The 22887-nt window shown below is 46.9% G+C and overlaps 2 protein-coding genes across 2 annotated transcripts in view; both read left to right on the top strand.

The window, feature by feature from the left end:
• Positions 1-18127, top strand: part of PRPF8 (pre-mRNA processing factor 8) — a 31586-nt gene extending 13459 nt beyond the window's left edge. Inside the window, exons 25-43 of the mRNA XM_049636746.1 lie at positions 8320-8567; positions 8669-8848; positions 9043-9178; positions 9298-9467; positions 9607-9736; positions 9861-10007; positions 10492-10652; positions 10841-11032; positions 11346-11583; positions 11715-11843; positions 12959-13072; positions 13152-13325; positions 13624-13817; positions 14545-14784; positions 14879-15020; positions 16924-17064; positions 17200-17339; positions 17444-17646; positions 17791-18127. Coding sequence (XP_049492703.1) covers positions 8320-8567; positions 8669-8848; positions 9043-9178; positions 9298-9467; positions 9607-9736; positions 9861-10007; positions 10492-10652; positions 10841-11032; positions 11346-11583; positions 11715-11843; positions 12959-13072; positions 13152-13325; positions 13624-13817; positions 14545-14784; positions 14879-15020; positions 16924-17064; positions 17200-17339; positions 17444-17646; positions 17791-17945 — 3234 coding nt within the window. The 3' untranslated portion in view covers positions 17946-18127. The remainder of the gene's footprint in view (positions 1-8319; positions 8568-8668; positions 8849-9042; positions 9179-9297; positions 9468-9606; positions 9737-9860; positions 10008-10491; positions 10653-10840; positions 11033-11345; positions 11584-11714; positions 11844-12958; positions 13073-13151; positions 13326-13623; positions 13818-14544; positions 14785-14878; positions 15021-16923; positions 17065-17199; positions 17340-17443; positions 17647-17790) is intronic.
• An 817-nt stretch (positions 18128-18944) lies between these two features.
• Positions 18945-22874, top strand: RILP (Rab interacting lysosomal protein). The gene is made up of 9 exons (XM_049636756.1): positions 18945-19363; positions 19438-19531; positions 19616-19722; positions 19814-20059; positions 20369-20496; positions 20881-21003; positions 21682-21765; positions 22046-22132; positions 22164-22874. Exons 1-9 carry the CDS (start codon positions 19136-19138, stop codon positions 22267-22269), a joined length of 1203 nt encoding a protein of 400 aa, XP_049492713.1. The 5' UTR covers positions 18945-19135; the 3' UTR covers positions 22270-22874.
• The last annotated feature ends 13 nt before the right edge of the window (positions 22875-22887 follow it).

Genomic DNA, 22887 nt, shown 5'->3' with positions numbered 1-22887 from the left:
AGCTGTGAGTGTGAGTTCTTCCCAGAAGCACTCAGCTACTCAGTGACAGGATGGGCAAAGTGGATATATTCTATTGGTAGTTCAGGTTTTGGGGTTTTGCTGTAGGACTCTTGTGGAGTGGTAAGGGATTGAATGCAGGAGAATCAAGAGTGCTGGCCCCTATTGGGATCCTGGATTATTGGGGGTAGCGGGGAGTGAGTAGGAAGAGACTAGAAGAGGCCAGTGGTCTTGAGTTGTAGGGATCAAGGGAGTAGATGTGTGAGAGGTGAGAGCCTGAGTAATGTCAGATTAGGGAGGCGATTTACTATAGTGGTTAGAAGTCAGATTGGAGTTCAGATCATAGCTCTGTCACATGACTAGTTGAGATCTTGGATAAGTCACCCACTTTGGGCCTCAGTTCTCTCTATAGAATGGGGATACCAATGATGGGGTGCCTGGCTGGCTCGGTAGAACATGGAATTCTTGATCTCGGGGTTGTGAGTTTGAGTCCCATGTTGGGTGTAGAGATTACGTAAGTAAATACACTTTTTAAAAAAAATGGGAGGCAAACCATAAGAGACTCTAAAAAACAGAGAACAAACTGAGAATTTTGGAGGGGTGTTGGGTGGGGAGATGTGCTAAATGGGGGTGGGCACTGGGTGTTCTGTGTAAGTGGTGAATCACTAAATTGTCCTGAAACCATTATTATACTATATGTTAACTTGGGTTTAAATAACATTTCAAAAAAGTAAATTAAACCAAGAATACTGGGGCACCTGGGTGGCTCAGTCAGTTAAGCGTCCGACTTCAGCTCAGGCCATGATCTCACAGTTTGTGGGTTTGAGCCCCGCATCAGGCTCTGTGCTGATAGTTTAGAGCCTGGACCCTGCTTTGGATTCTGTGTCTCCTTCTATCTCTGCTCCTCCCCGCCTTGTGCTCTGTCTCTCAAAAATAAATAAATGTGAAAGAAAAAACAAAAAACAGGAATACTGATGTATTGCCTAGCTTTGAGGGCTTATTGTGAGAATGAAATAGCAAATGTAATAAGTTAAATTATTCAGTAAATTGTTCAGTAAATGTTTGCTCTCATCAAGTAGAGGGATCCGGGTTTTGATCAGGTAGTAGAATATTGGAATTTGTTTCCTGAGGTGTGTTAAGGTAAAATAGTTCTTGTAACACTTCCAAGGTTGATAATAGAAAGGAAGTATCCATTAGGGTGAGAGGTGGCTGGACCTTGTGGCCCTGTTCTTGTCCTCTAAAATTGGACTCTTGCAGTCATTGCCACCACTGCCACTTTAGGTGCTCTCACCATCCTTGCTTTCGGGTGTGTGCAGCACACTAGCCCAAGCGTGCAGGCAGGGACCCTTCTCTTCGGTCCCAGTGGGAGCTAGAAAATAAGGCTAGAACATTTAAGCAGGGCTTTCATAAGGGCCAGGCATAACCGGGAAAACAGAGATGGGCATAGATAGTCTGACTTACAAGGTGCAGCCTACTTAGCTTCAGGTTCCGAAGGGCCTTACTGCTGCCTTCCTGCCTCTTTCACTGCCTTCCCAACACGGCAGGCCCTGTTTGCCTCACCAAGGTGTCCCTTTCACCATGTCCGGATGACTTGAAGTCTAAAGCCTGAGGCAAAGACCTCAAGAGAACATCTTTGCCTGGCAGGAGATGTATTTCTCTGTTCTTTTTTTTTGAGTTTCGTTCTGACTTCTATTTCACATTATTTATTTTGAGACTTAATTTTTTAAAACAATTCAAAAAAGGGCACCTGGGTGGCTCAGTCAGTAAAGTGTCTGACTTCGACTCGGGTCATGATCTCACGATTCATGAGTTTGAGCCCCATGTTGGGCTCTGTGCTGACAGCTCGGAGCCTGGAGCCTGCTTCAGAATCTATGTCTCCCTCTCTCCATGCCTCTGTCTCTCTCAAAAATAAATAAATGTTAAATTAAAAAAATTTTTTTAAACTAAAACAATTTTAGTTTTATAGTGAAATTGAGAGGGAGGGACAGACTTTTCATGAACTCCCTGTCCCCGTACATGCAAGCTTCCCCTATTAACATCACGCACCAGAGTGGTATGTTTTTTACCAAGAATAAACCTACACTAACGCATCATGATCATCCAAAAGCCATAGTATACTTTCGGGTTCCATCTTGGTGATATATATTCTGTGGGTTTGGATAAATGTATAATGACATAATCGATTATTAAAACATACAGAGTGTTTTTGCTACCGTAAAAATACTAACAAGACCTAGAAAATATCTAGAATCCTGTTGTCCTAACATCAGTTTTTATTTTTCCACATTCGTTTCGGGTCATGAGGTGTGTTGAGCAAGTTGTAGAAGTTGAATTTGTTTCTTTTATGAAGACTTAAAGGCATAATGAGTGTAAAGTTCTTAACCTTGGTACCTAGCACATGTAGTCACTGATGCATTTTCTTTCCTGCCTCCCTGAATCCCCAGCAACTCTGGCTATTCTTTTTTTTTTTTTTTTTTTTTTTTTTAAGGCTTTTTTGTTTGTTTTTTATGTTTTATTTACTGATTTTGAGAGAGAAAGAGAACAGGGATTGGGGGGCGGAGATTGAATTCCAAGCTCCCAAGTGTGGAGTGTGACATGAGGCTCCAGCTCACAAACTGTGAGATTATTACCTGAGCTGAAATCAAGAGTTGGATGCTTAACCGACTGAGCCGCCCAGGGACCTGCTATTGTAAAGGAATGTAGAATACTCCTGTTATTCGTAAAGGACTGTGGTACTTCTTGGGAATTCAGACTTACTCCCCTCCAGGAATAAAGCACTGGTAACTGCAGAATACAACTGGTGTGTTTTGTGATAAAAACCATGCAGCTGGCAGTTCCTAGAGCCAATTACAGTCGAAGAGCTTACTGAGCCTCACAGTTGTCCTACTCAAGTCTGTTTGACTTTACTCCCAGATCCAGCCCATTCTGGCCCATGGCCTTCCTTTCTGTTCGTCTGTTGTCTTCGTTGGTTCATCTTGAGTACAAGCTAGATGCTCAGTGTAGCTTTTGTGATTTGGTTCACGCTGTTACCTAACTCTAGAAAGTCCCTTTTATCTTGCCTATCTGAAGACGGCTATTTGCTCAAGACTAATTTCCATGGTTACTTCAGCCAGTGTGATCTTGCACTTCAGTAATTGTCTAGAAAACATAGTCCTTACCTTAAAATCTTGATTATATCATTTGGTATTTTGTAGTTTGCCTTTTTTTTTTTTTTTTTTAATCTTAAAGAACCAGCTTTGGTTTCATTGATTTTTCTCTGTTCTGTTTGTTTTCAAAATGCTCTTATAGTATTTTTCCTTTTGTTGGGTGTAATTTGCTTTAAAGTTTTCTGGTTTAAGGTAAAAAGTTAGATCAATTTGGGATCTTTTTAAATATAAGCATTCACTGCTGTAAATTTCCCTCTTAGTACTACTTCAAGCTGCATCCCTCAAATTTTGATTAAGTTGGGTTATTTTCATTCAGTTAAAAATATTTTCTAATTTCCCTTGAGAGTTTTTATTTTACCCATATGTTATTTAGAAGTATGCTGTTGAGGGGTGCCTGGGTGGCTCAGTTAGTTAAGTGTCTGTCTTGAGCTCAGGTCATGATCTTGTGGTTTGTGGTTTTGAACCCCGTGTGGGGCTCTGTGCTGACAGCTCAGAGCCTGGAGCTTCCTTCAGATTCTGTCTCCCTCTCCCTCTGCCCTTCCCCCTGCTTGTGCTCTGTCTCTCTCTCAAAAATAAACAAACATTAAAAACTTAAAAAAAAAAATAGTATGCTGTTTAATTTTAAAATATTTGAGGGCTTTCCAGATATTTTTGTTATTAGTTGCTAGTAATTGTTATAGTCAGAAAACATACTTTTTATGGTCTTCATTTTTCCAGATGTCTTAATACTTGTTTTATGGTTGTGAACTTGAAAAGAATCTGTATTCTGCTTTTGGGTAGAGTGTTTTATAAATGTTAGTTAGGTCCAGTAGGTTGAATGATTGTGTTGTTCAAGTCTTTGTATATTTGTAATGACTTTTTTGTCTACTGTCAATTACTGAGAGAAGAGTCTTGGAAATCTCCAACTATAATTGCGGATTTATTTATTTCCTCTTTCAGGTCCATTTTTTTTGTGGTTGGAGTTTTTTTGTTTTGTTTGTGGAAGGGGTTATTCAGAGACACAGTTAACTTTATTAGAGACATCCAAACTTTTAGCATAAAGCCACGTGATATTTTTCAAGAAAATTGTATATTTTTTGAGCATGAAGAATTTCTGAAGTTCAGAAATCTGGAATTCTTAAAATACTTAGAACAAAATTACTCACATAGGTTGTAATTGTATAAAAAGGCAAATGATCAGGACGTTTTGTTGAACATAATTGAAAGGTGGGCAAAATGTATTGGCTTGCAGATGGAAAACCAACAAGGAATTCATCTAAGATATTAGGCTTAGGGGAGAGGGGAGCCATTGCATTGATATCAAAATGCAAACTGACAGACCTTTTGTCCAAGGAACATTGAACCTGCATACAAATGATGACCAGGGGAGTGTGCCAGATGGAGTGTTGTCATGTACCTAAAGAGACAGCTGAAATCAGAATTGGGCCTTACAGTGGAAACACATAGATACTTCTGTACATACAAGCAACTCTGTTGATACCCCTGAAAGGAATATGTAGTGTTCATGATTATTTTTGAGTTTTCTGCTTCAACATCCACCTGTTTTTACTTTATATAAACAGTTTAGAAGCTCTGTAATTAGGTATGAAATGTATTTAGGGTTAACATATATACATATACATATTTTTTTTAACATTCTTCAAACATTTTGGTGGGGGTGGGGGGGAAGAGGGGGAGAGAGAGAATCCCAAGCTGTCTCCACACTGTCAGCGCAGAGCCCAATGTTGGGCTCAAACCCACAAACCATGAGATGATGACCTGAGCCAAAACCAAGAGTTGGATGCTTAACTGACGGAGCCATCCAGGTGCCCCAAGAATTATTATATCTTCTTAATTGACTTTCTTATCATTATGAAATGTTCTTCTTAATTCATGGTAATATTTTCTGTCCTAAAGTCTACTTTGTCTGATAGTAGTGCTACTCAGACTTTGTGTTTGCATGGGTGTCTTTTTTCATCTTTAAGCTTTTTTTTATTTAAAAAAAAATACATATTTTTTACATTTATTCATTTTTGAGAGAGAGAGAGTACAAGCGGGGGAAGGGCAGAGAGAGAGGGATACACAGAACCTGAAGCATGCTCCAGGCTCCAACCTATCAGCACAGAGCCTGACGTGGGGCTCGAACTCACAAACGTGAGATCGTGACGTGAGCCGCAGTCGGATGCCCAACTGACTGAGCCACCCAGGCACCCCAGATTTTGTTTTTCTTAAGTAATCTCTACACCCAACGTAGGGCTTGAACTCCTAACCCTAAGGTCAAGAGTGGCATGCTTCATGCTCCACCAGCTGAGCCAGCCAGGCACCCTGAGTGGGCTTGTTTATTTCACTCTTTGCTTAGTAACTACATTTTTTTTTTTTTAAGATTTATTTTTAAGGAATCTCTACACCCAACATGAAGCTCAAACTTACAACCCCGAGACCAGGGGTTGCATGCTGTAATGACTGAGCCAGCCAGGCGCCCCTACACTTTTTCTTTTTTTTTTAATTGGTTGCTCTGTACATCACTGACTTACCATGGTCTACTGTCACCATTAGTCTTCTAAGATCACTTTACATATAGTGTAAGAACCACACATTACACTTCCATTTTCCCTTCATTCTTTGTAGTATTTTGGTCATATGTTTTAACTTTACCTGTATTATAAATACATTACTTTGTTGCTAATTTTGTTCTAAACAGACTTTATTTTTTTACAGAAACTACAAAATGAGCAAAAATATCTTTTACATTTTACTCACATACTTTTTCTAGTATTCTCTGTTACTTGATGTAGATCCAGATTTCCATCTGGTGTTGTTTTCATGGTGCTTAAAGAATTTCCTTTAACGTTTCTTATAGTAATGATCTATTGGCAGTGAAGGCATTCTGCTTTTGTCTGTCTGGGAAAGTGTTTATTTTGTCTAATTTCTGTTAATGTAAATCATTGTTTTCTTTTGCAGTTTTACAGAGTCATTCCATCAGTGTATTTTTTTAATTTCAGATATTATAATTTTCATCTCTGGAAAGTTCCATCGAGGTGTTTAGTATCTTCTCTCCTTATTATGTTCATATTTTCCTTTATATACTCCAGTGTAATTATAAGATTTTTTAAATGCTGTTTTATAGTCCTTGGTTACTAATTTCATCACCTGTGTTATTGCTAGGTCTGTTTCTATTGATTGATTTTTCTTCTGGTTATGGATAATTCATTCTTTTTGCATGAATGATCATTTTTATTACATGCTAGAAATTTTGAATTTTACATTATTTCTAGGTTTTGTTATGTTTTGTTAAAGAGTATTGAGTTGTGTTCTGGTGTGCAGTTCAGTAACTTGTGGGTTAGTTTGGTCCTTTTAAGGCTTGCTTTTAAGTGTAGTTATGGCAACTCTATAGCACCCTTTGTTCTGGGGCTAATGAACCTCTGCTGCTGGGTTGATAACCTTCTGGGGACTCTACCCAATTCCCATGTATTACAGGTTCTCTCTAGTTGGCTGGTGGGAACACAAACTGCTGCCAACCTTATATGACCCGTGGGACTTGCTCAGCTTTCTGATCTCGGGTGTTCTTGGAGTTTTACTCCATACACATTGGTACTCATCCAAAATCATGGGGAATCCCTTCATGGATCTCCAGAAATCTCTTTTGGAGACCTTGCTTCTCTCCAGTACCTCTGCCCCACAAATTGTAGCTGCCTTGGCCTCCTGAATTCTAATCTTGATCTCTTCAATTGAGCGAGACTATTGGGCCCTGTTTCTGTTACTCCTCTATGTGTATGCTGCAGCTTAGAAACTCGGCAGTAAGTTGTGGGGGACAGTCGTGGAGTTTACTTCATTTGTTTCCTTTTCCTCAAGGGTCATGGCCCTTAGGCCTATGTTGTCTATTTGTCAGTTGTCTGAAGATACTGTTTTATATCTTTTGTTCAGTTTTCTAGTTGTTTATAGTAGAAGGCAATTTCTGTGGCCCCGTTAGTTTTTATTCCCTCTATTAATTTTTAGTAGTTTTTCTCATCCCTTTTTCTCCCCCACCCACCCCAGGATTACTTACTATATTTGCTCTTGAGTGTTTATATTGCCTTAGTTGATTTTTTTATTGAGATGAAATTCACATTGTAAAAAAAAAAAAAAAGTACAGTTCCGGGACACCTGGTGGCTCAGTCGGTTAAGCGTCTGACTCTTGACTTCGGCTCAGGTCAGGATCTCAAAGTTCATGAGTTTGAGCCCCACGTTGGGCTTTGTGCTCACAGGACGAAGTCTGCTTCAGATCCTCTGTCTCCCTCTTTGCTTTGTGGCCCTCTCTTGTTCACACACCCTCTCTCTCAAAAATAAATAAACGTTAAAAATTTTTTTAATAAAAATTAAAATAATGAAATGTACAATTCTTTGGTTTTTGGTATATTCATAAAATTGTGCACCTGTCCCCACTGTCTAATTCTAGAATATTTTCATTACCCCAGAAAGAAACCCTGTATCCATTAGCAGTCATTTGCTCCCCATTGCTCCCCACCATTCAGCTCCTGGCAAGCATGAGTGTACTTTCTGTCTATATGGATTTGCCTGTTCTGGATATTTCATACAAGTGGAATTGTACAATATGTGACCTTTTTTGGTCTGGTTTCTTTCACCTAACATGTTTTCAAGATTCATCTACATTGTGGCATGTATTAATACTTGAAGAATCCTTTTCACAGGTGAATAATATTCTGTTATATGGATATACCGTATTTTGTTTATCTTTGTCAGTTGGTGGACATTTGAGTTTTTTCTACTTTTTGGCTGTTACGAATAATGTTTTCATGAACATTTGGTACAGATTTTTGTGCAGATGAATGTTTTCATTTCTCTTGGTTATATACTCAAGAGTAGAATTACTGGATCACACAGTAATTCTGTTTAACCTTTTAAGCTACCAGGTTGTTTTTCAAAGTGATTGCACCAGTACACATTCCCACCAGCAATAGTAGAGGAGTGTTCCATTTTCTTCACATTCTTGCTAACAGTTGTCATTGTTCTGTAGCCATTCCTGTGGGTGTTAAACAGATTCTCACAGTGGTTTTGACTTGTGTATACTTCCCTAATGACACTGAGCTCAAGTCTTCCTTGAGAACTAGGAGAGTGTAATCAGCTGGACCAAGTAGTCCCCACCACTTGTCCCCTCCCATGGCTCACCTATAATTTACCTTCTCCCCACTGTTTTCAGATTGTGAATAAGTGGAACACTGCTCTTATTGGCCTCATGACATATTTTCGGGAAGCTGTAGTGAACACCCAGGAGCTCCTGGACTTGCTAGTGAAGTGTGAGAACAAGATCCAGACACGTATCAAGATTGGCCTCAATTCCAAGATGCCGAGTCGTTTCCCTCCTGTTGTGTTCTATACCCCTAAGGAGTTGGGTGGACTTGGCATGCTCTCAATGGGCCATGTACTCATCCCCCAGTCTGACCTCAGGTAGGACTTGCTTGAAAACCTTCTAGATCCTGAGGGAAGGGGATGTTTCTTTACTTTTAGGTTTTATTTTTTTCTCTAATCTTGGTTGTGCCCCCAAACAGGTGGTCCAAGCAGACAGATGTAGGTATCACACACTTTCGTTCAGGAATGAGCCATGAAGAAGACCAGCTGATTCCCAACTTGTACCGCTACATACAACCATGGGAGAGCGAGTTCATTGATTCTCAGAGGGTCTGGGCTGAGTATGCACTGAAGAGACAAGAGGCCATTGCTCAGAACAGGTACACATCCAGGAAGGCATAGCAGTCCTGTCAGGGGTGTGCAGCCTTGCGTGGAGGTCAGGAACAGAGCGTGCTGTATTTTAATGGAGACCAGGGAAGTAGGTTCTACATCTGACCCATCGGTCCTTGGCCAGGAAGGAATGCTAAATAAACTTTGTGTGAGCACATATTTGACTTCAGTGTTTTTTTGACAGACGACTGACCTTAGAAGATCTAGAGGATTCATGGGATCGTGGCATTCCTCGAATCAACACCCTTTTCCAGAAGGACCGGCACACGTTGGCGTATGATAAAGGCTGGCGTGTTCGAACTGACTTTAAGCAGTACCAGGTACATGGAGGGGATAGTACAGAGATTTCCCCTGCATTAGAGGAACCCACGGCTGTGCCAGGAATCTGGCTGGGGCAGTAGGCTCCCAGAAGCTTGATGGTGCTTGCTTTGCCATCTAGGTCTTGAAGCAGAACCCTTTCTGGTGGACACACCAGCGGCATGATGGGAAGCTCTGGAACCTGAACAACTACCGTACAGACATGATCCAGGCCCTGGGCGGTGTGGAAGGCATTCTGGAACACACACTCTTCAAGGGCACTTACTTCCCTACCTGGGAGGGGCTTTTCTGGTGAGGATTCTCTTCTCCCCTTACCTGTCATAACCCTCTGAGCTCATCTCTATTGTGCCTTTGTGTTCTGTGGCGTTTACCAGAGACCAGTGCTCTGGGAGATGGCAGGGTATCACTTTACCTGGTCTCTTTTTCCCAGGGAGAAGGCCAGTGGTTTTGAGGAGTCTATGAAGTGGAAGAAGCTAACCAATGCTCAGCGATCGGGATTGAACCAGATTCCCAATCGTAGATTCACCCTCTGGTGGTCCCCGACCATCAACCGAGCCAATGTGAGTGTGATTGCTAGACCTGGAAGACAGGAAGCTAAAAACAAGAGTTTCTGTTTCCTTCATTGTATCCTGAAAACAAGTGTCTTGATGTCTGGGTTCACTTTCAGTCTCTTTTTCCCGTCAGGTATATGTAGGCTTTCAGGTGCAGCTGGACCTGACAGGTATCTTCATGCATGGCAAGATCCCCACACTGAAGATCTCTCTCATCCAGATCTTCCGAGCTCACTTATGGCAGAAGATCCATGAGAGCATTGTGATGGACTTGTGTCAGGTGGGCCAGAAGTGAGGGGAGAGGGTACCATGAGAAGTCAGGTCAGCTCGGGCTCAGTCAGTTAAACATTTGACTCTTGGTCTTGGCCCAGGTCTTGAGTCACGGTTGTGAGTTCAAGCTCCACCTTGGGCTCTGTGCTGGGTACGGAGCCTACTTAAAGAGAAAAGAAAAAAAGGAAAACTGTATTTGGGGTGCCTGGATGGCTCAGTCAGTTAAGGACTCTTGATCTCAGGTCATGATTTCAGAGTCATGAGTGCAAGCCCTGCATTGCGCTCCATGCTGGATATGACGCCTACTTTAAAAAAAAAAAGAAAGAAAGGAAAAGAAACGAAAAAGCTCACTCTTGGTATGGGAAGTCCACCCTGGAAGCACCAAGGAGGAGACCTGCATTGTGGTGCCAGGTGCCACATTACCTGGACTCCTACAAGTCTCGTTCTAAGTGGGCTCCCATAAGCAGTCATAACCTTTCTACCTTTGCCTTCAGGTATTTGATCAGGAACTGGATGCACTAGAAATTGAGACAGTACAAAAGGAGACAATTCACCCCCGAAAGTCCTATAAGATGAATTCTTCCTGTGCAGATATCCTGCTTTTTGCCTCCTATAAGTGGAATGTCTCCCGGCCCTCATTGCTGGCAGACTCCAAGTAAGTGCATTATAACCCAGCCCTTGTTATCCAAGAAGCTTGCTTACTGTTCTACCTGTGCTACTTTGGAAACTTTCCTTTCTTTTTTGAGAGTTAGATGTAGCGATTGAGAGTTCATGTAGTTGTTGGACATTGGTTGTGTCAGTGGCTTCCTAACGCCTGGATTCCTAACCTCTCTCCACCCTCAGGGATGTGATGGACAGTACCACCACTCAGAAGTATTGGATTGATATCCAGTTGCGCTGGGGGGACTATGACTCCCATGACATTGAACGCTATGCCCGGGCCAAGTTCCTGGACTACACCACAGACAACATGAGTATCTATCCTTCACCCACTGGTGTGCTCATTGCCATTGACCTGGCCTATAACCTGCATAGGTAAGTTGGTGTTCAGAAGCATGTATGTAATGTCAGCCCCATACTTTATTTTTAAATTTTATTTTTTTAAGTAAACTCTGTGGCCAGTCTGGAGCTCAAACTCAACAACTCTGAGATCAAGAGTCACATGTTCTACTGACTGCACCAGCCAGGCACCCCAGTCGGCCCCATACTTTAATGTACACGTTTTTTTAGTTTGCCTGTGTGGCCCTTTCCTCTTCTGGGTCATTGACCTTTTCTTCTTGCCTCTGTGTACATGGGCAGACACTTGTCAGCCTGGTCTTCACTCTTCTTGCCTCTTCTATTCTCATAGTGCCTATGGAAACTGGTTCCCAGGCAGCAAGCCTCTCATACAGCAGGCCATGGCCAAGATCATGAAGGCAAACCCTGCCTTGTATGTGTTACGTGAACGGATCCGCAAGGGGCTGCAGCTCTATTCATCTGAGCCCACTGAGCCCTATCTGTCCTCTCAGAACTATGGTGAGCTCTTCTCCAACCAAATTATCTGGTTTGTGGATGACACTAATGTCTACAGAGTGACTATTCACAAGGTGAGAATTAGAAACAACCTAGGGATGTGGGACTATATATGCCTGTGAGAGGGTGATGAGGCAAATGTGTGCATATGGGAAGGTAGGGTGGTTGTGTCTAGGCCGCACTAACTGATGATCTCATTCTTTAGACCTTTGAAGGGAATTTGACAACCAAACCTATCAATGGGGCCATCTTCATCTTCAATCCACGCACAGGGCAGCTGTTCCTCAAGATAATCCACACATCTGTGTGGGCTGGACAGAAGCGTCTGGGGCAGGTGAGCTGGTTAAAGGGTAGAGAGGCTGTGGAACCTTGCTGCCCCTTTTTCTCTGGGGAGCAGGGAGCCAGGGCACATCCTCCTGTTTCTCTCTGTGAGAGATTGTGTCTCATTTGAACCTTTGCTCCAAATTACTTAACTTGGGGAGTACTCTACAGGGGGCCCAGCAGTATGTGAGGTCCTTCATTACCTACCAGTTGTTCTCTCTGTTTCTTGCATCTCCCATCTCTAACCTACCTTGAACAAGACTACCAAGAATCATCTTTCTAAAGGGAACCAAGTATGCTTAAGACCTCATTTTTGCCAAATCTCTACCTCTATCTATCTAACTCTTTTTTTGCTGAATTAACTCTTTTCTGGCTTCCTAGACACTTGATAATTTGGCTGAGCTACCACCTGTCCACCCATGGTTTCTCTTCCTTTAAAACCTGCTTCCTGGGGCACCTGGGTGGCTCAGTTGGTTGAGCGTACGACTTCAGCTCAGGTCATGATCTCGCGGTCTGTGAGTTCAAACCCCGCGTCGGGCTCTGTGCTGACAGCTCAGAGCCTGGAGCCTGTTTCGGATTCTGTGTCTCCCTCTCTGCCCCTCCCCTGCTCATGCTCTGTCTCTCTCTCTCTCAAAAATAAATAAAACATTAAAAAAAATTTTTTTTTAATAAAAAATAAAAAAATAAATAAAACCTGCTTCCTCTTAGTATCCCCAAACTCTGACATCCATTTCCACTTCTGTGGCTTTGCTCATGTATCTTTCTTTCTAGAATGATCTCTCCCCTTTACTCTGTTAATCAAGTCTTTCTTATCCCTTAAGACCTGTTTCTTTGTATAGCTTTTTATCAGTTTTAGCCTTAATTTATTTTGTCCCAGACACTTGGTATTATATAATCAAATACCGGCTTGTGGTATATCTTGTGTGAGTTTTGTCTGGCCAGCTAGGTTGAAAAACCCTTTTGGGCAAAGCCATCTGACACTTCTTTTGCACCTCCAAAGTACCTAACATTCAGTAGCGGTGTGCAACAGAAACATAGGTTGATTATCTCAAGACCTAGGCTGTTTTGTTCTAGTTGACCTGTGGTGATAGACACTCAATTTCCACTTCCTCCCCTCTTCCTTTTTAGCTGGCCAAGTGGAAGACGGCTGAGGAAGTGGCTGCCCTGATCCGATCTCTGCCTGTGGAGGAGCAGCCCAAGCAGATCATTGTCACTAGGAAGGGCATGCTGGACCCATTGGAGGTGAGAGGTGGATGAGGTAGAAGAAAGGAGGGCTGAGACGTATAGGCTATTTCTAATCTTGGGCTTGATCTTGTCTCAGGTGCACTTGCTGGACTTCCCCAATATTGTGATCAAAGGATCGGAGCTCCAGCTCCCTTTCCAGGCTTGTCTCAAGGTGGAAAAGTTTGGGGACCTCATCCTTAAAGCCACTGAACCCCAGATGGTTCTTTTTAATCTCTATGATGACTGGCTCAAGACTATCTCATCTTATACGGTATGAAACTGCCTAACAAAGAAGGTCACTCTAAGAGGAGTGGGTTGGGGGTCATAAGACAATCCTGTGCCTTCCTTAAGTTTTCCCCAGGTCCCCTATGGGGCCATTTTCACATCTTCAGCCTGTGGATGAGACAGCAATTCTGTGCTCTGCATAAAAAGTTGACTGGGAGAGCGGTGGAGGCTCTACCTTAGAGTTTGAAATCAATTTCTGGGTTCCCTGAAAGAACAGAATCGAGGAAACAGGGAGGACCTCAGTGTCTGACCCCCCCGCCCTTTGTTGCCATACCTCTTCTCAGGCTTTCTCCCGCCTCATCTTGATTCTGCGTGCCCTGCACGTGAACAATGACCGGGCGAAGGTGATCCTGAAGCCAGACAAGACGACTATTACAGAGCCACACCATATCTGGCCCACTCTGACTGACGAGGAGTGGATCAAGGTGGAAGTGCAGCTCAAAGATCTGATCTTGGCCGACTACGGCAAGAAAAACAAGTGAGCGCTGGTGGGTGGGAGACATCCTAAAAGGGTGAAATGAATGGTTTGGTATGTGGTTTCTGGGTTTTTGGAAACATTTAAGGCTCAGAAATTTCTCAAGGAATTGTCCTGGAGATGCCTCCAGAAAAAAGATAGTGTCTTCAGATAATGTAGAAAATGTCAGTGTTTCAGGGTTTCCATCTGATTCTTGGGCATTGTTTCATGTTGCCATTTTGAGCAGGGCATTTCTTTACCGTTCATGTTACAGGCAGTTTTAACATCCACATCCCCAGGTACCACTGCTAACAGCACACACACCCCTTCCTTCCCTCTTCCTGTCATTTTGGCAACCAAGAAGAAAAATGTCCATAGATGTCCAGGTACCCCCCCACCCCCACCCCGACCCAGGATGACTGAGGTGACTGACAGTACCAGCAATGATTGAGAACGTGTTCTAAGGGTTTCTGTTTTTGAGAATTGTTCTATAAACCAGGGCACTTCTTGTCAAGGAAAAGAGGGAGGTATGGTTACTGAGCAGGTTTGAGTGTTGCTGAAAGGGTGTACATGCTCAGGGCCATCCTGGGCTGTGATAAATCTTAACCGGTATTGGGACATCTCCACTATACACTTAGGATTGTCTGGGGTAAGGGTATGGAGTCCCTTGTCTTACCAAGTTACACTCTTGCCATTGAGGCATATGACCAAGGGAAGGGATCTTGTGGTGTGACCCATGCTGTCCCCGCAGCGTGAACGTGGCATCACTGACACAATCGGAAATTCGAGACATCATCCTGGGTATGGAGATCTCAGCACCATCACAGCAGCGGCAGCAGATCGCAGAGATCGAGAAGCAGACCAAGGAACAGTCGCAGCTGACAGCAACACAGACTCGTACTGTCAACAAGCATGGTGATGAGATCATTACTTCTACCACCAGCAACTATGAGACGCAGACTTTCTCCTCTAAGACTGAATGGCGGGTTAGGTACTGTAAGGGGAAGAGGTAGGGGTGGCAAAGCCTACTGATGCTGCCTGTGGTGCTCGGCCTGAGAAATGCTTACATTCCTCACCATTTGTAGGGCCATCTCTGCTGCCAACCTTCACCTGAGGACCAATCATATCTATGTTTCATCTGATGACATCAAGGAGACTGGTTATACCTATATCCTTCCCAAGAATGTGCTTAAGAAGTTCATCTGCATATCTGACCTGCGGGCCCAAGTGAGTAAGTGTGCTCAACTAAGCCATAGTGTGTGCCTGGCATTTTACATGCCTAAAACTCAGAGACTGCCTGGAACGCAAGGTACATAAGAGTGGCCGAAACGGCAAGGAGGGTTTTGGCTCCCACCAAATATTAAAACCTTATAAAGCTATGGCAGTTAAGAGTTCCAAAAGTTTTTGGAAGAGTATAGCATATAGTCGGAAAGGGATTCCTGTGTACATAATAAATGTGTATCAGATCTGTAGGATTAAGGATGCTCTGTGGCATTGGAACAGTCAGAACACTGCCTCACAGCACTTAAAAAATGCAGGTAGAGTAAAGACCTGAATATAAAATACTAAGCTGTAGAGTATTAGAAGAAAATATCTATTATTGTAATGCTGAGATCGCCTTTTTTTTTAAAAGTTTATTTATTTATTTTGAGAGAGACAAAGACAGCCTGAATTGGGGAGGGGCAGAGAGAGAAAGGATCCCAAGCCCAGAGCCCAACGTGGGGCTCGAACTCAAGAAACCATAAGATCATGACCTGAGCTAAAACTAAGAGTCAGACGCTTAACCAACGGAGCCACCCAGGCAGCCCCAAGATAGCCTTCTTAAGATACAAAACCATGGGGCACCTGGGTGGCTCAAGTTGGTTGAGCATCTAACTTTGGCTCAGGTCATGATCTCATGGTTCATGGGTTTAAGCGCTGTATCAGGCTCTGTGCTGACAGCTTGGAGCCTGGAGCCTGCTTTGGCTTCTGTGTCTCTCTCTGTCTCTGTCCCTCCCCTGCTCACTGTCTGTCTCAAAACCAAACATTAAAAATTTTTTAAAAAGGACACCAAACCGTAATCAAAATCAATAGCTTGTGTGTGACAAAGGGTGCTGCAAAAGACACACTAAAAACAGGAAGAAAATTTTGCATAATTCTAAAATAAGGTGGATTAGAATCTAGAACAGGGAAGTTGATTTTTAAAAGTAATTGTAGGGGCGCATGGGTGGCTCAGTCAGTTGAGCGTCCAACTCTTGATTACAGCTCAGGTCATGATCCCAGGGTTGTGAGATTGAGCCCTGCATGGGGCTCCACACTCAGTACGGAGCTTCTCTGTCTAAAATAAAAATTAATAAAATAAAAAAATAACCAGAAGAATAGGCAAAGAATATGAAGGTAGTTCAGAAATGGAACTACAAATGGCAAATGTCATATGAAAAGATGATTAGGGGGGTGCCTGGGTGGCTCAGTCTCGATTTCAGCTCAGGTCATGATCTCACAGTTTGTGAGTTTGAGCCCCATGTCGGGCTCTGTACTGACAGTGCGGAGCCTGCTTGGGATTTTCTCTCTCTCTCCCTTTCTCTCTGCCTCTTCCCTGCTTATGCTCACACTCCGTTTCTCTCTCAAAAATAAACAAACTACCTTGAAAAGATGTTTAGCCTTACTAGTAATCAGGTAATTCATATTGTATACAATACCCAATTTGTGGCCTCAGGTTGGTGAATTTGAGAAGATTGTTAATAGAAGATTGTGGGTGGGTTTATAGGACACAGGTCCTCTTTGTCGATGGCCGTGTAAAATTCAAAATACCACCTAGTGGTGGACTTAAAGATGTGTTCATCTTGTGAAAATTCATGAGCTGTGTGTTGGTGTGCTCATTTATTTATGGATACTGCTTAATCAATTGGGGAGTGTGTGAGCAATGCAGATTCTTGGACCCCACTTGAGATTCTGATGTGATAAGTCCGAGATGAGGGCCATGTTTAACATTTCGAACAAGCACCCTAGGCTACTGTGATGCAAGAGATTCTGACCACGTTTTAAGAAGCTCTCCTTTGTTCTTGGGGAAGGGAATGAAACACAGGGCTGATAGCCCAGAGTCTGGAATGGTACTAAGAATCGTTTTGGTTCTTGACCCCTTTGTTTCCAGATTGCAGGATACCTGTATGGGGTCAGCCCACCGGATAACCCCCAGGTGAAGGAGATCCGCTGCATCGTGATGGTACCGCAGTGGGGCACTCACCAAACCGTGCATCTGCCTGGCCAACTGCCCCAGCATGAGTACCTCAAGGTCAGTGGGGGTGTGGAAGAATGGGAGCTTTCTTCTGTGAGAGTGGTGGAAGGAAGGCAGCCATGTTGTTCTCATGGGGTGATTCCCGTCTGCAGATGAGGCTCCAGATAACTTTTCACCTCTCTTTGCCTATAGGAAATGGAACCCTTAGGATGGATCCACACTCAGCCCAATGAGTCCCCCCAGCTGTCACCCCAGGATGTCACCACCCATGCTAAGATCATGGCTGACAACCCATCTTGGGATGGTGAGAAGACCATTATCATCACCTGCAGGTAGACTTGGGCCCCTTTGGGAGGAAATGGGGTGCGGCAGGCATTGCAGCACAGGGCCCAGAATGGTGGCCTGAGCTCTGACTCTGTCTTCATCGCTCTGTCAGTTTCACACCAGGCTCCTGCACACTGACAGCCTATAAGCTGACCCCCAGTGGCTATGAATGGGGTCGCCAGAACACAGACAAGGGCAACAATCCCAAGGGCTATCTACCCTCGCATTATGAAAGGGTCCAGATGCTGCTGTCAGACCGCTTCCTTGGCTTTTTTATGGTCCCTGCCCAGTCCTCATGGAACTACAACTTTATGGGTAAGTTCAGCATGGGGAAGTGGGGCTGGGGTAGGCCATCCCCCTTAGCACTTGGGGCTTGACTCTGGTTTGGAGGTGGCCAGGGTCCAGGCTGGGTGAGGCAGGTGCACCTTGTTAACACTAGACCATTCCTTCTACCCCAAGGTGTGCGGCATGATCCCAACATGAAGTATGAGTTGCAGCTGGCAAACCCCAAAGAGTTCTACCACGAGGTGCACAGACCTTCCCACTTCCTCAACTTCGCTCTCCTGCAAGAGGGCGAGGTCTACTCCGCGGATCGAGAGGACCTCTATGCCTAGTTGTATCCTCACCTCCCCCTGCTTCAGACGCTCCACAGGCTGGAGTCTTTTACCCCCAAAGACAAGCTGGTGACATTCAGCAGCTTGGCCCCATTTTCCTGTCTTTGTGCTTCTTGTGTTATTGATCTCTGGTGGCTTGTAGTCCTGAGTAAAGTGTAATAATAAATTTTGTATAAATAGGAGTTTTTGAGTTGTTGTTGTTTTCCTCCTGAGCTCAAATTCTGGATGTAGGGAGGCTGGACTTGTTCATAGCACCATGCTGGCCTCAACCTTAAAGGGGCATGAGCCTCCTTTTCATGGGCTGTGGGACCAAGTAAGTATCCCTTAGATTCCGGGAACAGAGGTGGGGTTGGGCTTTCACACCCTTACTGCTTGACCACATTTGTCAACATCCCTTCAAAATATTTGCAAACCGGGGCACCTGGGTGACTCAGTCAGTTAAGTGTCCCGACTCTTGATTTTGGCTCAGGTCATGATCTCATAGCTGTGAGATCAAGCTCTCTGCGCTGGGTCTGGACCTGCTTAAGATTCTCTGTCTTTTTCTCTTTCTGCCTATCCCTGCTCTTGCATGTGTGTGCGCTCGTATTCGTTCTCTCTCTCTCTCTCTCTCTCTCTGTCTCCAAATCACTCCTATTCAACATCCTTTGGAACAGTTGCTGCCATTTTCTGAGTCTGGAAGCTTGTGGATTTGCCCCTCCAACTGTGGTGCCCAGCCTAGCCCCTTAAGCTTTGTGTCACTCCTGGTTGGGGAAATAGGCACGCGGCTTCACAGATGACTGTCTCTGAGACCAGGGACAACCCTCCTACCTCTCACCTCTTGCCTGTAGTGCTTGGCTGCCAAGTGGAGCCTCATGACACCAGACACTGGGGTGGAGCCTGGACTGGAGGCTGTGGGGAGGGATTGACGAAAGTGACCACTTAGAGCCCTGAGCCTCAGCCCTGGGACGCCTGGCTGGGCTGGAAGCAGGCCGTCCTGCTTCCTGTGACCTTGGGGGATCCGAACAGGACAGGGCCCAGGGGACCCAGTGCACTACCTCCTTCCCCACGCCTTTTCCCTTAATCGCTCCTCCTCTGTCGCCTCTTCCCCGCCCTCTACTGCCCTAAACTGCTTCCTGGGCCGAAACTGTTTGGCTTTTTCCTGCCCTAGTTAGGGTTGGAGGGGGTGTCGCAGCCTTTGGCCTTGTGGAACCATGGAGCCCAGGGGGACGATACCCGGGGTGCCTGGCTGCGGGCCTCGAGTGGCCGCCGGGTCAGGGACGGCCGCGGAGCTCGTGTACCATCTAGCAGGGGCCCTGGGCACGGAGCTGAAGGAGCTGGCGCGCCGCTTCGGGCCGGAGGCGGCGGCCAGGCTAGTGCCGCTCGTGGTTCGGGCGCTGGAGCTCCTGGAAAAGGCTGCCGTGGGGCCCGACCCGGACTCAGTGAGTCACCGCCCCCTCCCCTCGCCACCCGCAGGGCTGGTGGGAGCGTAGCCCTCACAGCCTGGACTCCCCAGCTGCAGGTGTCAGCGCAGCAGGCCGAACTAGAGCTGCGGCGGCTGCGCGAGGAGAACGAGCACCTCCGCAGACAGCTGCACTCTGGGCCACACGGTGAGTGCGGGCACGACCAGGGTGTGGGGTGGGCCGGCTCAGGGCCCCCACCCCAAGCCGCTGCTAAGTTCGCCCCTTCCTCAGAGGAGCGCGCTCTTCTGCGGCAGCTCAAGGAGGTGACCGACCGCCAGCGAGACGAGCTCCGGGCGCACAACCGCGACCTGCTGCAGCGCAGCCAGGAGACGGAGGCGGTGAGGGCGGGGCGGGGCGAGGGGCGAGGGGCGGGGCTCTCCACCTCGCCCACCGACACCCCGCCTACCTTCTCTTTTGCCCCGCCCCCAGCTGCAGGAGCAGCTGCAGCGCCTCCTGCTGGTGAATTCAGAGCTGCGGCACAAACTGGCAGCGGTGCAAACCCAGCTGCGTGCCGCGAGGGACCGCGAGGGCGAGCGGGAGCTACAGCGCCAGGGGGCAGTGGAGCTGGCTCAGGAGCCGGCGCAGGACCAGGCCAGGGGGGCCGGGTACGAGCAGAGGCAGGAGCCCGAGCGGGCAACCGCTGAGGCGGGAGCCCCAGGGACCCCTGAGGACCCGGTGAGTGCCCGTCGTAGTATTCGCAGGTCTGGTACTTGGTGGGCACTCGGGAAAGGTTTGCTGTGCGGCGTTAGCAGGTCCACCGGGAAATTGGAAGGTGGCATACAAGTGTGCGTCCCCCCCTCACCAGCCGGCCTCTGCTCTCACTCTCAGCCAGAGCACTGGTCTGTCATCTGTTGCAGTGCCCTCGCCTCCCAAGTCTCCCTGCCAGTCACTTGCTCTAGCATTCCTGGGATGGCCCTGGGGGGGGGGGGGGGGGGCAGGGGAACGCCAGCAGAGGCACCCCCATCGACCAAACCCGTCCTTCAGCCAGGGCGCCCCTCCAAGGTAGGACAGTGCAGCTTCAGTCGAGAGGAACTTGAGCAGATCCTTCAGGAGAGGAATGAACTCAAAGCCAACGTGTTCCTGCTGAAGGAGGAGTTGGCCTACTTCCAGAGGTGAGGGCGGTGGGCGGGGTCTGGGAAGCTGGGGATGGGGGCGCTCCACTCACACCCGTTCCCAAGTCTCAAGTCACCAGTTTCATTTTTTGGCTCACTGATATATCCACAGTGACATGTGCCAGGCACTGTGCAGGACACTGGGAGGACACAGCACCTGCCCTCCAGGAACTTCTTCCAAATGAGGGAGGAGGTGGTACAAAGAGTCACAGCAGTGGTCAAAGAAGTACTCCTAGGAAAGGGCAACAACTAAGCTAAGGTCTGAGGGGTGTTAGCAAGGCGGAATGTTTTAAAAAGGGGGGGGGGCAACATGCACAGGTACTTGGGATGAGACCTACTGTTGGCATTCCCACTGCTTACTCGGCCCCTCTCCCTCCTCTGCAGGGAGCTGCTCACGGACCACCGGGTCCCTGGGCTTCTGGTTGAAGCCATGAAGGTGGCTGTCAAGAAGCAGCGGAAGAAGATCAAGGCCAAGATGTTAGGGATTCCAGAGGAAACAGAGAGCAGGTAAGTCCCTGCCTCCATTCCCACTGAGCCAGCTCTCCCTTCCTCTTTCTGTTGAGCCTGATGTCCCAGCCTGGTCATGCTCTAACCCAGCCTAGTCACCCCTTGAGCTTACCACCTTAGCCTTACTCCCTGAGCCTGTCACCTAGTTACGGCTTAAACCTGCTAACCTGGCCTGGTTACCCCCTGAGCCTGCTGTCCTGTCTGTTCTGCTGAACCTACCACTCTGGCCTGGTCACCCCCTGGACCTGCCGTCCAGCCTGTCCTGTTGGGCCTTCCATTCTGGCCTGGGCACACCCTAGCCTGCCACCCTTCTCTCTGGATTGCACTGCACCCACGTGCCGTGCTCACTGTACCTCCTGGCAAAGAAACCTGGTAATGCTGCTTCTTCACATGAATTTTTCAGTTTCCTGTCTTGGCTGGATCTGTTTGTTCTCAGAAGTTTCAGACTGTAGTTCCAGCTATGTCAGGGCTGGCCGTCAGGCTGTAAAGTAAAAGCCTCAAGATGTCTTTTATCTCCCCAGCACCACCTTCTCTCCAGCCTTGAGGGGCCCAGGGTCACTCTGTCCTCCCTTGGCCATTCCTGGGCGCTGTGCAGAAGCCTGAACATAGCTGGACTCCTGGCGTCCCCTAGGGCCTTGATTAATGACCCCTGCATCTCCTCTCTCCTCTTTGCCTCAGTGACGATGAAGACAGCTCATGGCTCCTACTCTCCAGTGATAAGGGAGCCTACCCTCCACCCACTGAGTCCCGAATACAGAGTTTGTATGTTGGGAGAAGAGGAAGGGGAAAGGTTGTGGGGGTGAAGGAGGGGCCCCACCTTTGTTCTTTCCCCCTATCCTGCTCCACTGATATTCGTTTTGCTGCCCTGAGCTCTGAGCATGCCGCCCCACATTGGCCCTGGCCCCGGCCCCTTTGCCCCCTCAATACCTCACACTGCCCTTTCTTCCTGTTGTATCCCTTTTCTCACCAGCCCCTGCCCTCAGCCCATATCGTTGACTTCTCTGGCATCCAAGCTCAGCGTGCCTCTTGATTCTCCCCCCAGCTTTGGCCTGTCCTATCAGGGTGAAACAGAGGCCCCTGAAGCCCAGACCAGCAGCATGGCCCCCAGTAAGCTAGGGGGAGAAGAGGAGACCCCACAGCCACCCCACTTGGAGCCTGTGGGCAGCCCCACAGTCCTCAACTCCTGACCAGCCGTGCTCTGCACTCGATGAACATCTTTGTCTCAGCTGCCCCAGAGACCTGACTTTGGAATCTGGCTATGGGTAGATGTGTGGCCTCAAATGAGGACAGGGCTTCCTCCTTCTCAGCCCTCCCCAGGCTCTTTCGCGATCCTGGCCTGAGCCAGGGGATGATGAAGAGCTCAGCCTACCTTCCTTCCCTGTATCTCTGTGCCAAGCCTCCGGGGTCACATGAAAGCGCTTCCTCCCTGAGTCTCCGTTTTCCCATTCGTAAAATGGAGAGCGGGCTACCTACCTCCCAAGGGTCTATGCGAACGGCCTAAGCCAATGTAATAAAGCCACTGCCCACGATACCCAGAAACTGCTTCATGTCTGTGTGTGACTGGTCTGCCTCCGCCTGACTCTGCCAGGACCAAAGGCAGGCTGAGGTTTCCTCACAGGGTCTTGTTGGTTGTTAGTGGGTGGGGAGGAGTCACCCAGCTAGGGCCTCAGTTGGGTAGCATGACCTAATGGAAAGATGTGGCTCCCACTCGCACCCCACACCCTCGCCTGTCCCCAGTACCCTGGGATTTGCAGCTTCATCTTCCTGCCCCCTCCACACTGAGACCAGCCCCTTAAAGCCCCGACTCAGCCTTTGCCCTCGGCTTTCCTTTTCATTTCTCTGGCGTCTGGTCTTCCCAGCACCCACCCGCCCGCCCTCTCAGGG

Source organism: Panthera uncia, chromosome E1, assembly GCF_023721935.1.
Source record: "Panthera uncia isolate 11264 chromosome E1, Puncia_PCG_1.0, whole genome shotgun sequence".
Classification (NCBI taxonomy): domain Eukaryota; kingdom Metazoa; phylum Chordata; class Mammalia; order Carnivora; family Felidae; genus Panthera; species Panthera uncia.
The sequence above is the reverse complement of the archived record's forward strand: the minus strand, read 5'-3'. Positions and strand labels throughout refer to the sequence as shown.